Source organism: Enhydra lutris, unplaced genomic scaffold, assembly GCF_002288905.1.
Source record: "Enhydra lutris kenyoni isolate GAN:26980312 unplaced genomic scaffold, ASM228890v2 scaffoldscaffold14, whole genome shotgun sequence".
Taxonomy (NCBI): Eukaryota; Metazoa; Chordata; class Mammalia; order Carnivora; family Mustelidae; genus Enhydra; species Enhydra lutris.
The window spans coordinates 42,460,853-42,473,374 of NW_019154098.1; the positions used below are offsets into that span (position 1 = coordinate 42,460,853).

Consider the following 12,522-nt stretch of genomic DNA (forward strand, 5'->3'; position numbering starts at 1 on the left):
TTAGATATAGACCTGCTCTTGCTGTATTTATTTATTTATTTATTTTTTTTTAATATTTTATTTATTGATTTGACAGAGAGAGATCACAAGTAGACAGAGAGGCAGGCAGAGAGAGAGAGAGAGAGAAGCAGGCTCCCTGCCAAGCAGAGAGCCCGATGCGGGACTCGATCCCAGGACCCTGAGATCATGACCTGAGCCGAAGGCAGCGGCTTAACCCACTGAGCCACCCAGGCGCCCTCTTGCTGTATTTAAAATAGGTATCAGGGCACTGGCTGGCTCAGTCAGTAAAGCATGTGACTCTTGATCTCAGGGTTGTGAGTTCCAGCCCCATGTTGGGTGTTGGAATTACTACAAAATCTTTCAAAAATAAATAAATAAAATAGATATCATTGTACCACAGTCAGTTTCTTAAACAGTTACTAAGAAAATGGTGGATCAAGATTACCTACAAGAATGTTCATTTAAAAGCTAATGATGATGAGAATAACTTACATGTTCAAAAATAAAAGATTAAATAGTTGTATTCACTTAAAATACAGAACATTTAAGTCTTAAAAAAGATACTGTTGTTATACTAAACTATAAAGTAGGCTAAAAAGTGTGGTATGAGTGCTCTTTGTAAAAATGGGCTTTTCTACAAAAACCTGGAAGAATATTGTCAAATATATTCATATTAGAGAAAAACACTTCAATGTAGTTTCCTGAATGGCAAGAGTATTTTATGATTTTCTCTATTTTTTTTAATAAACAGAATTACCTTATGATACTAAATTAGTTTAAGAATACTAATTGTTTTAGGTTTCTTTATCTAAATCCTAGCAGAAATGACTCAGAAAAATGTCTCAATTATTCTCTGGAGGTTTTCCCACATTTAAAGCAGTCTATCTGAAATAAAACAGCTGTTTTCCCTCAGCACAACAGAAAAAGGATTAAGTTTTATCCCTCTCTATAGGAGTTTGAGGGGAAGAAAAATATCCTCATATATCTATTTCTGGATCAAGGGTGTAGCAATTGGTTTAGCATCTATTAATGAAAACCACTGCCCCTTTTTAATTGAATAATTACTAAAGTTGCTATAAAAGGAGTGGTTTCTCAAGACTCTTTAGAGGAACTTGAATTTCTCTTTCAGACTTTTGAAACTGTCATTACATATTTAATCTGTATCTTTCCATTTCTTCCCTAGTGAGGTAAAAAGAAAAATTTGCACTGCCTAGCCACTATACTTGTGACATCAACGTCAGTCTAAATCTTTCTTTGAAAACTTGCCTCATCTACTTTCTTTAAAAAAGTATTTCACTTCATCTTTTCAAGTTCAGTATTTGCCTACCACAATAAAAAGTTACAGCTCAAACTCATTAAGTTGATAAGATCAACTATATTAGCAATGATTGGCTACACTGGGTCTGCCCTCTACACTCTCCATTTTCCCTCAGCCCCTCAGTATTCTTCCCAGGGAGAGAAATCACGTATCTACAGTTAGGCTGTATTTTTCTCACACCATATGCTTTTCCGTATCAGAAAGACCAGCAAAGGTAAAAGATGAGGCTGAACCTACTGTTATGATACAAAATTTAATCAGTTTTGAACATTTACTTTAAGTCAAAGTGCAGTATGCTATAATTAATGTTTCACTAGTTATATGGCTCTCTTTACACAGTACAAAGCTCTTAAATGAAATCAGTTACAATTAAAAGGGTTTAATTCAACCTTATTCTTTGCTCCTTCCTAAGATAAAGCATTTTCCACACAGATGAAAATACCACAATGTCTTAAAATTTAAAAGTAAATGTTTTCTCCTGCTTACTGCTGTTCATTTAAAAAAGTCTAAAATTCAGCTAATGTACTTTGGAAAAGGGAGAATGTTAACCATCTCAAAAACTTAAACAAAAAGAGAAACTTTTATTAAGTCATCAGAGAGTATCTATAAAATTACTGCTATGTCAAACACCTCTACTGAAGGGTCATGAATTTTCTTTTTTGCAGTAAAATACACATAGCACGGTATTTACCATTTTAACAGGTAAGTGTACAGTTCAGTGGCATTAAGTACTTTCACATTGTTGTGAAACCATCACCACCCTTCCTTTGTCATCTTCTCAAGCTGAAATTTTGCCATCAAATAGTAACTCCCGACAGGCATCTTTTTAAAAATGGAGAAACTTGGATAAACCATTAAAAAAAGAAAAGAAAAACAAAAAACAAAAAACAAAAGCAGCCTCCAGTCTCCCCCAAAGGTCCAAACATTCTGAGAAGCCAGCACTCTTACCTTCTTGGAAGCCTCAGGATGCAGGATTTGTCTGACATGCAGCTGCCCATCAGTACAGAGACAGAAGGAGGTTCCAACCCCAATATTCAGTTCATTGCTTACTGACTGGTTAAACTGAAAACAAGACACAGGGAGGCAACTGATGCAGGAATTCCAAACTCTGGCAAAGTGGCCCCACGTGTTGATAACCAAGTAAAACCAAAAGGCCATATAAGGGGACACCAGTGCTGGAGCAATATTAGAAAGGCTACTATCTAGACTCCTTTAGATAGGAAAGCTTTCCAATCAACCCACATTTCACAGACAGGAGAATTTAGTATATACATTCTTCCTTCCATCCCCTCTCCTATTTTTGCAATAAATCCACATTCAAGACTTTTTAAGTCGGGTCTCATTTCATCAGCAGGTTGCCTTCAGATTACATCATTCCCTGGTGTTACTTTATGTTTGGACGTGTTGAGATTAAGAAAGATGCCAGTTTATGATAAACAAATGTGGTTAATGGGTATAAGGACCTCTGGAAAGTCTGGCAACACGTTTCCTGGAACAGAACCCAAAAATGGTAACTTACCCCTATTAATTCGCACCTTGTGTGCTAGGGCAGGGCCTTGAGAGGTCTGACCCTCACCTGCGCACAGGTGTGTAGCGCCCCGCTCTATCCCTGATCCAGTACCCGTCAGAACCACAAAGCAGCCGGTTTTTGGGTCACCTCAATTCCATTAAGAGGATTCCACCAGTTTCACAGTGACCCAACGAGCAGCCCTACATGTTCCGGCCTGCAAACCCACCCCGGCGGTAAAACCAAGGCCACTGAAGAAGAAAGAAGGCAACCAGAACCCGGCCTGTCCTAGTCCAGAAGCCTGAAACCAAGTAAGCACCGTCAGGTCCCCACCAAACTGGGCCACCTCTACTACGCCGCGCGGAGACCACCCGCTCCTCTACACCACAGCCACAGCGCCCTCTGTCCTAAGGCTGAACCACAGACCCAAACCCCCTCAAAGATCAGGAGCGTCTGGGGTCTAGCCCTGGGGACTGGGGCGCTAGGATTCAAACTCCGCTTATCATTCAATTGGTAAAACCCGACTGATTCCGAGACCCCAGGAATATCTCGAGAACTAGAAACTTTAGGCCCACGAACTAGGCGCTGGGAAGCTTGGAGGAGCAGCGACCTCCTCCCAAAAGGTCCACCCGGGCCCCCAGGCCGGGTTTCCACCCACGCGGCCGGGCGTCTCGCCACCCTGCCCGGGGATGCGCGTGGACCCGCCGGCAACGGCGTGGGACCTGGTATGGCTGCCTTGTGGGGTGGGGGGACACCTGAGCGGCCTGCATAAGGGTGGGGGACACGGCCCAGGGCTGTCACCTGTCGGAGGGCTTGGTCCAGCTGCGGAGCGGAGGACAGACTTTCCGCGTCGATCTTAGTTTCTTCTTTACAATCCTCCGTCAGCTCCAACTGATCCGGTCTAACTAGTACTTCATGCAACTGTCCCACCTCCAGAGGGGAAAGAAGCTGGGGTCAGTTTTCCCCTTCCTCAATTTGGAAGCCTCCATATTCACCCTCCTCCCTTGCTCCCTGCCCCGGCGGCCGGCGCCTCTCGTGGGGTCTGGCCGCAGAATCAAAGCTCACTTGTCGCGAGCGGCTCCAGTGGCAGAGAGGTCGGCACGGCCCTGCCTCCGGCCCCACCCCCACCCGGATCAGGTCGGAAAGGCCCGGGAAGTGGGAACCCGGGCTCCAGGGATTCCACCCCGGCTCTGCCGGGCGTCCCCCGACGCGCAGAGAACCTGGCTCGGCTGCGCCCGGCCTCCCCACCTGAGCCAGATTTCGGATTAGTGAAACGGTTCCAAAGCCGGTGGCCACCGCGTTTGGTTTTACTCTGGATTCCGTAGGCCTCGGGTCCAGCCTCACAAGTGGCCAAACAAGAACACTTGTTTACCGACTCCCCAAACTTCTACAGCAAACTTCTTGCCCCATTCCTATCATTTGGACAGGAACCTGAAGAAATACCTTCTTGTTGGCCAGATCCACGACTTTCCACAACAGCAGGATCAGCTCCTTCTCATCCGAGCCCAGCTTGGCCCCGGTGGCCCCAGCAGTGATCCCAAAAAGCACCACCAAGTAATCCGGAGACGCCGTCATGACGATAGGTGGGGAGGGGGAGAGGGGGGTTGGGAGGCGGTGAAGTGGGGTGGAAGTGAGAACGAGAAAACCTGTGCTAAAAATCTCTTCTAAGAGAAAAAGAAAGGGTGCCCACCCCCCTCCTCGCCGCCGCTAGTGCAAAAGGCGGCAACCTACCACCCAAGCCCACACCTGGCCGGTGCTCCCCACCCTGGGCTGCAAGGGGGGTGGGAAGGAGGGCGCCGGAGGCCTGCCCTTTTTGTATTCAATGGCCGGTGCGTCTATGCAAAAAGCCAGGAGCAGGGCTGCACCCCGGGTGGAGCGCGCAATGGCTGAAAGCTTTTCTGTTTTGGGATGTGGCTCTACCTGCCCGCCCCTTCCCCCTCCCCCACGTGGTGCAGGTAAGAGACACCTGGCGGCGCCGGCCCATTGGCTCCTTCAAACCACGACGTGGCAGCGGTGGGGGAGGAGGCCGCCTGGGGAAAGGGGAGGAGGGGGCGGGAGACAATGGCTGGATGAATGAATAGGGGAGGGCGAGAAAGAAGGAGGGGGAGACGTGAGGGGCGGGGAAGAGGCGGTTGCCACCTGAAGGGTAGCCTAGGCCAGATGGGAAAAGGGTGAGGGGTGAAAGGCGCGGAGGGCAGTGCGGGAGTCGGTGGTGGTGGTGGTGGTGGTGGTGGTGGTGGTGGGCTGGGGGGGGGGTCACCCCTTCTTTGTAGGTAATGGAGAGGGATGGAGGGGCAGGGAAAAACGCCGGCCGTGGGGAGCGACGCCGAAGCTTCTTTTAAAGGGTCAAGGGAAAAGGCCTGGCGCCGGGAAGCGAAAGGAGGCCAGAGGTGAAGCCCTGGGTGCGGAGCTACTCAGGGCGCGGCGCCGGGACAGGGCAAATCGCCGGGGGGGAGCCACCGGCCAACGGCAACCGGAAGGTGGCGGGGGCAGATGCCAAACACCGGAAAAACCGCTCCCGACCCCAACACACCTTTAAGTGCAAACTGTAAGCGAAACCCCGTGGGCCCTCCCCCTCTCCCGGCCGGAGCCCAGGCGCACGCTCCCTGCTCCAAACCCCGGGACGCTGCCCACGTTCAGGAGACAGAGCCAGGCGCCCGGGGATCACACTCAGCCGCCAAGTTTCGCTCAAAGACGCAGGTGCAGCGCGCTACGAGGAAATTGAGGCACAATGGACCCCACTTCCTTGTCTCCCAACTACTCCCTTAAACTGCTATGTCTTGTTCGGTCCTGGCTGCTAGTTGGGGACTAGAACCTTCTCCATGGCTGGGCCCACTTCCTTTGGTTTGCCCGAGGCTCTAAAGAAAACGTACACACTAATGCTTTCCTGAACAGGCCAAAGCAAATGTTTTCCTCAGTTCCCGCTCTGACCCCACGCCCCCTACTCATACCTTTTCCTTTGTATTTCTGTGTCTGCTTGGCCAACCCGCAAGCACTCCCCCTCCTCTAGCTAAGCTACGTCTGCACCGAGGCTTAGACGCCCACCGTGACCCCCCCAGCCACCAGGTCGGAAGGTGACGTGGTAGGGCCTTTAGACGTGTGAGAGAAAAGCTCCAGAGGTGACGTTTCCTCGAGTTTTAGGTTTCAAACGTATCTACTCTCGGAAACCGAAATCCGTCTGAGGTACTACTAGTCGGGCCCCAGGTATCCACCCTTTATATTCATGGTGTGAAATCAGGCAAGCACACACACCGCAGGAACCCAGCCGGGTGCGAATCTGGAGAACCTGTCAGGATGCGCGTCTGGAGAGGATGAAGATCGCGCTTCCCCAACCCCGAGCAAGCGCAGGCGGAGCGGGCAGCCGCCGAGGATTCGGGCGGCGGGAGGGGGCGGGGCGGAGTTGGAGGAGCCCAGGGACTAGCTGCGGCGCTTCCCCGCAGGACGGTGCGGGCGGAGGCGCTGCGGCCGGCGGCAGAGGTAGCAGCTCGCGTCCCGGGAGAGCGGGAGGAGGCTGGGCTCTGGCGGGGCCCGGCAGCGCTCAAGGTACCACGAGGGTGCTCGGTACCATCCTCGTCTGCGGCTCGAGCTCCAGCGGCGCGTGCTTTCCGCACCCGGGCTTCGGGATGCGGGGTGGGAAAGGGGCCCCCGCGGTCCAGCGGCCGCCTCGCCCCCCACCCCCGGTCCGCGTGCGACGCTCCCCGGCCCGCAGGCGCCGCGGGGGCAGGGACTGGGCGCGGAGCGAGGTTGGGAGGGACCTGGAAAAACCACCCAGATTGCATTGCAGTGGGCGAGGCCGCCCGGAGGAGCCGGTTCCCCGGAGCCGCCTCCCCGCGGGGCGTTCGCGGAGCGAGGTTCCCAGGTGCTTGGATTTGCCTGGGCCGGGAGGTTTTGCCTGGCGGGGACGCGGGGCTCGGTTGCGTGGTGGCCCACGCCCGGCGGATCAAGCGCTCGCGACGACTGCGAGGAGGGCCAACGCCCGGCGGCCGACGGTGGCTGAGAAAGTGGTTACAGCCGCTCGGGAAGTCCTGCGTCGCCAGTCCTCTGTGGCCTCTGGTACTTGGATTAATCATTTGTGCAGTGCGTTTGGATCAACTGAGAACTTTATTTTCCGCTCGTTTATCAGGGATCCCGCGGCGCTGTCCCTGTTAGAATCCAACCCCAGAGCCTCTCCTTTTCAGAGACTCGTCTTCCTGTTTAAGGAAGTCGGATCCCCGGGTTCTGAGGTTTTTCATTTAAATTTGAATGTGTACAACTAGGTTACAAGGACAGGGATTTTGTTTTGTTCCGTAACGTATTCCCAGGGTTGGAACAGAGCCGGACGTACACTAGGCACTCAACAAATATTTGTTGAAAGATTTTAATGAGTAACACCCACCCATTTTTGCAGCTCTTGTTTCCTAGCGAGGGCAGAGTTCATCACTGAGAAGGCAAAATTCTGAAAATGGGAGTCTACAGGTAATTTAAGACTCAAGTATTTAAAAAGAGAGGTGCTAATTCTTCGACGCACAAACCTACTTTTTTTTAAATAAACTCGTAAAATGCAAGAATGCCAAGGGTGGGGGAATCTATGCAACACTGCAGTTCTGAATACAAAAATGATTTACTGTCTATCCCACCATTTAGAATAATTCTAACATTTAAATATGTGATTCACACAGTAATAATTCTGGGAGGGACCTTGAAGGGTGTGGGTCACTCTACCTATGGTCTTCACTCAAGATCACACTTAAAACTCCCCTAACGAATGAGAATCTTTTTGTGGTGTGTGTGGGTGTGCTTAGCAGCGGAGACCCAGTTGTGGGACACGCTACGGAATATCTTGCCTGTATTCATGAAAATTAAGGTTATCAAGGACAAAGACTGAAGAACTGTTCTATAGGAAAGGACTTTATGAGACATGACCACTAAATGCAGCATGAATCCTGGACCCGGAACTTTTATTCCCCCCCCCCCCCCCACCCCCGTCGTTTAATGGACATTATTGAGGCGCGCCTTGGTGGCTCAGTGGGTGCAGCGTCTGCCTTCTGCTCCGGTCTTGATCCCAGGGCCCTGGGATGGAGCCCCTAATCCGGAACCCTGCTCAGTGGGGAGTCTGCTTCTCCCTCTGCCCCTCACCCTGCTTGCACGCTCTCTCTCTCTCTCTCTCAGATAAATAAATAAGATCTTTTTTAAAAAATGGACATTGTTAAGATAATAGGAAAATTTGAGTAAGGTCTGTAGATTAAATAATAGCATTGTCTTAGTGTTAATTTCCTGATTTTAATATTACTGTGGTTTGGCAGGAGAATATCCTTTGTGTTAGGAAATACCCACTGTTTAGGGATAAAGGGAATTATGTATATAATTCTGCTCTCAAATTATTATAAATATATATATATGCATATATATATGAGAGAAAATGATAAAGCAAATGTGGCAAAATGTTAACATTGGTGAATCTGAGTGAAGGAATTTTTTAAACTATAATTTGCAACTTTTAGAAGCTTTTTAAAAAATTTTAGAGGACTTTTTGCTGCCACAACCATTTGGCTTTTAACAAGGCTCTGTCGTGATTTTCTATGCTAACCTAACCCTTCTTCCTTTAGAATGAATAAATTTTTTTTGTCTTTTCCTTGCTGAAAGAAGGAAATAAATAAAAGTCATCACATTTTTTGGTATAACAATCCTCTTGAATCCTTTAAAGTTGCACTTAAATAACTTTCCTAGACTAAATTACTGCAAGATCCTGAAGCTTTCGTTGTGAACCTTTTCTACTTTTAATTATCTTCATTACACTCCTTGGACCCTTTTCTTTTTGTCACTTTTAGAGAACAGCTCTTGAACTGGACAAAATTCAGATGTCTCTACCATGGCCTGACCATTGACACAGTGGTATCTCTATGAGGGAGAGAGAGAATCTGAAGCCAACTCTGCCAACTGTGGAGCCCAAAGTGGGGCTTGATCTCACAATGGTGAGATCATGACCTCAGCTGAAAGCAAGATTCAGATACCTAACTGACTGAGCACCCAGGCACTGCTCTATGGCACTTTCTTATAACTTGTAATGCAGTTCCCTTTTTAAAGACTATAGTAGTAGCACTACGTTTGCTGGCTCCAGTTTTGTTTGAGATCTCTAGATCTTTCTTGGAGTTCTCAATTGCACACACATACCTAGCTATTCTCTTATACTCGTAAGAAAAGAGTTTTCAGGGGATGCCTGGCTCATTAAGCATCTGCCTTCTGCTAGGGTCATAATCCCAGGGTCCTAGGATCAAGCCCCATGTCACGCTCCCTGCTCAGTGGGGAGCCTGCTTCTCCCTCTTGTCTGCTGCTCCCCCTGCTTGTGCCCTCTCTCTCTGACAAATAAATAATAAATCGTTTTTAAAAGGATTTAAAAAGTAAATCGAAGTTTGGGTCTTTGAACTCTGAATAGACATCATGAGCAAATCTCACCCTCCTGAGTTGAAAAAAATTTATGGACAAGAAATTATCATTGAGATTAAATGGTGGCAGACATGTCCAGTGAATATTGTGGGGATTCGACCCCTTTATAAATCTTGTGATGTAAGTGTGGTGATGGCAACTCATGGGGGAACAAGAATATTGGAATAGTGGTAATACAGTGAAATAATATCATTGTATTAGAAGCCTCGGAACAGGTATAAGCAATGGGTGTGTTCACTGGAAGAAATCAGCTGCTGCCACATGTCCCTTCTACATAGCACCCGTTTTACTGCAAAATAAAAACCAGGTCATGTGCCTTTTTATATTGAACTTTTTTGTTAAATCAACTTTAGTAATAAAGTGAATTGAATGTTCTTGAATTAGAGTGGCAATGGTTAGTGGTGAATATACTAAAAACCACTGAATTGTACACTTGAAAAGGATGAATCATACACTTGAAAAAGGTAAATGAGAATTAGATCAATTTTTTTTAAAAAAACGAATCAATGGGGACGCCTGGGTGGTTCAGTTGGTTAAGCGGCTGCCTTCAGCTCAAGTCATGATCCCGGGGTCCTGGGATCGAGTCCCACACAGGGCTCCTTGCTTGGTGGGGAGCCTGCTTCTCTCTCTCCCTCTGCCTGCTTGTGCCCTCTCTCTGTCTCTGTCAAATAAATAAATAAAATCTTAAAAAAAAAAAAAAAAGCGAATCAACGTAAAATCCTGTGTTCTGAGGCTGCCACAAGCCGTTGATATTTCTTGTTCGTTGTTTTAGATGTGGTTGTCAAAGAGATCACATTTACTACTCCCTGGACAAATCCAACCTCTCTGAAGGTAAGGGGAGGTGATGGTCAAGATAACTAAATGCATTATAATTTTCTGTGGATTACTGTGTGCAATCACATATTTAAACAAATTGCTGGTCTGAACCTTTATTATAGCAATTATTATGGATGGTCTGGAAAAAGTATGGATTTATTAATCAGTCTTGCCATTTGCTACCCCATGGCCTTGAATGCGTCCCTTAACTTCACAAGAATTCAGTTTTTCACCTGTAAAAATGGAGATGATGACAATGTATATGTCATTGGTTTTCAGGGGAGAAGAAATGCATAAAGAAGTATCTTCCTGGGGCGCCTGCATGGCTCAGTGGGTTAAAGCCTCTGCCTTTAGCTCAGGTCATGATCTCAGGGTCCTGGGATCAAGCCCCACATCGGGCTCTCTGCTCGGCAGGGAGCTTGCTCCCCCCACCCCCTGCCTGTCTCTGCCTGCTTGTGATGTCTGTCTGTCAAATAAATAAATAAATTATTAAAAAAAAAAATCTTCCTTAAAGAAAACAAACCTGAGAACTAGAAAGTTTACTATTCTAGAGCAGTTTCCAGGTGGGGAGGGGGTCTCTTCGGACAACCACAAAGGCCTAACCCTCTGACCTTAGTTAGCTTAGACTAAAGACACCATCAAGGCAGGCTGAAACATTTAATTAAGACTTAACTATCATGTCATAGGGAAATATACAGAAAAATTACATATAGGGAAATGCTGCATGAATCGGGCAAGATACACCTTCTCCTTGCGAACTACAGATGTACTTCATTTGGCATACAGGAAATGATTCCACCCAGAGAATTCCTCCTTCCTCATTCCTGGCCTCGTGCCTTTGCCCAGGAGTACATCCCTGCCTATCCCAAAATCCAGTTAGAGAGGGAAGCACAGCAGCAAACCTTATCTTTTCAGTCAAGGTGGGTTGACAGGCGTGGTGTTTAAAGATTTTATTTTTTAGTAATCTCTACACCCAACATGGGGCTTGAACTTAAAACCCTGAGATCAAGAGTCATACACTCCACTGACTGAGCCAGGCAGGTACCCCTCCATGTTGTCCTTTTTTTGTCTCATTCAGTCTCCCATTGGAAAAAAAAAATCAGAATTTTGAAGCCACTGCCTTAATCCCTTCCAAAAATTTTAACAAATTGATTTCCCTGAGACTCACTCGTGTTTTTAAAATTCATATATATTTGGGTGCCTGGGTGGCTCCATCAGTTGGGCCATTGACTCCTGATTTTAGCTTAGGTCATGATCTTATAGGTAATGGGATTGGGCTCTGCTCTCAGCAGGGATTCTGCTTGAGATTCTGCCCCTCTGCCCCTCCCCCCACTCATGCTCTTGTGCATGCTCGCTCTCAAATAAATAAATCTTAAAAATAAAATTAATATATATTTACTTAAAGTAGTACAAGTATGTCATCTTATAAGTCTAATTATTCTACATGTTTTATAATAAAAAACTGCAGTTACCTGTCTCTCCCCTGAATTCTGATTCCTGCTTCCCAGAGGCATCTACCCACTTTCTGCTATTTTCTGTTCTTATAACCTCCTCATCTGCAACTAACATGCATTTACTAATATTGCCTACCTCAATCTTTTTTCTTTGGTAAAAGTGCATCTCACAGGTACATGTGTCTGTGCCACAAAGGAAACAACACTTCTACAAGGCTACAGCGATGCTCCATGTCCCCATCCAACAGAACTTGCTGAAATTTCCAGCCAGGCTGACATTCCATCTGGTGTGCACTCCAAGTAAAGCTGGTTAAAGATGATTGTGCAGGGGCACCTGGGTGGCTCAGTTGTTGAGCGTCTGCGTTAGGCTCAGGTCATGATCCCACGGTTCTGGAATGGAGCCCCTCGTTGGGCTCCCTGCTCAGCAGGGAGTCTGCCTCTCCCTCTCCCACTCCCCCTGCTTGTGTTCCCTCTCTCACTGTGTCTCTCTCTGTCAAATAATAATAAAAATTAAAAAAAAAAAGTCACCGTGCACAGGTGCAGGACTCGAAGCTTTCAAAGCTTGACTTTTTAAAATCAGCACTCCTCATTTTATAAACCATGAAGCCCATCAGCCCCATTCTTACCCAAATCTCATGCTAAACTTGGGTATAGTGGGATTTCATGGGGATCCAAACACTTTTAATAAGGCTTTGAAGCATCTCAGCACAGCATCACCAACTAAGGCTGCCCTGACTCACACGGCCAATTACTCAGAAAGGTTCAAGCCTACTTTAGTCTTGTTCCTTTTTTCAAATTGAATTGGAAGGATGCAATAAATTATATATTCTTTAGCTGAAATCTCAAATCCATCTATGATGTTTCCCAGAGGCTCACTGATTACCACTATAGACTATGTACTTAAAATGCTTCCCTGTATTACTTATTTCAAATAGGCAACAGCTTTCTTTTCTTAAAATTCTAGACTCTCAATTAATGATCACTTTATGGTTGCTTTTGTTAAA

The 12,522-nt window shown here is 46.9% G+C and overlaps 1 protein-coding gene and 2 pseudogenes across 3 annotated transcripts in view; 1 reads left to right on the forward strand and 2 right to left on the reverse strand.

Moving 5' to 3' along the window:
• Positions 1-4,770, reverse strand: part of LOC111146649 (epithelial splicing regulatory protein 1) — a 54,307-nt gene extending 49,537 nt beyond the window's left edge. For all 3 annotated transcript variants that reach the window (XM_022502288.1, XM_022502286.1, XM_022502287.1), the window contains exons 1-3: positions 4,269-4,770; positions 3,627-3,755; positions 2,267-2,380 (exon numbers count right to left, since the gene is read on the reverse strand). In XM_022502288.1, the coding sequence (XP_022357996.1) occupies positions 2,267-2,380; positions 3,627-3,755; positions 4,269-4,400 (375 nt within the window). In that variant the 5' untranslated portion in view covers positions 4,401-4,770. The remainder of the gene's footprint in view (positions 1-2,266; positions 2,381-3,626; positions 3,756-4,268) is intronic.
• Positions 4,771-9,242: 4,472 nt separating this feature from the next.
• On the forward strand, positions 9,243-9,469 carry LOC111146844 (annotated as a pseudogene).
• Positions 9,470-10,223: 754 nt separating this feature from the next.
• Positions 10,224-12,219, reverse strand: LOC111146495 (annotated as a pseudogene).
• Between the last annotated feature and the right edge of the window lie 303 nt (positions 12,220-12,522).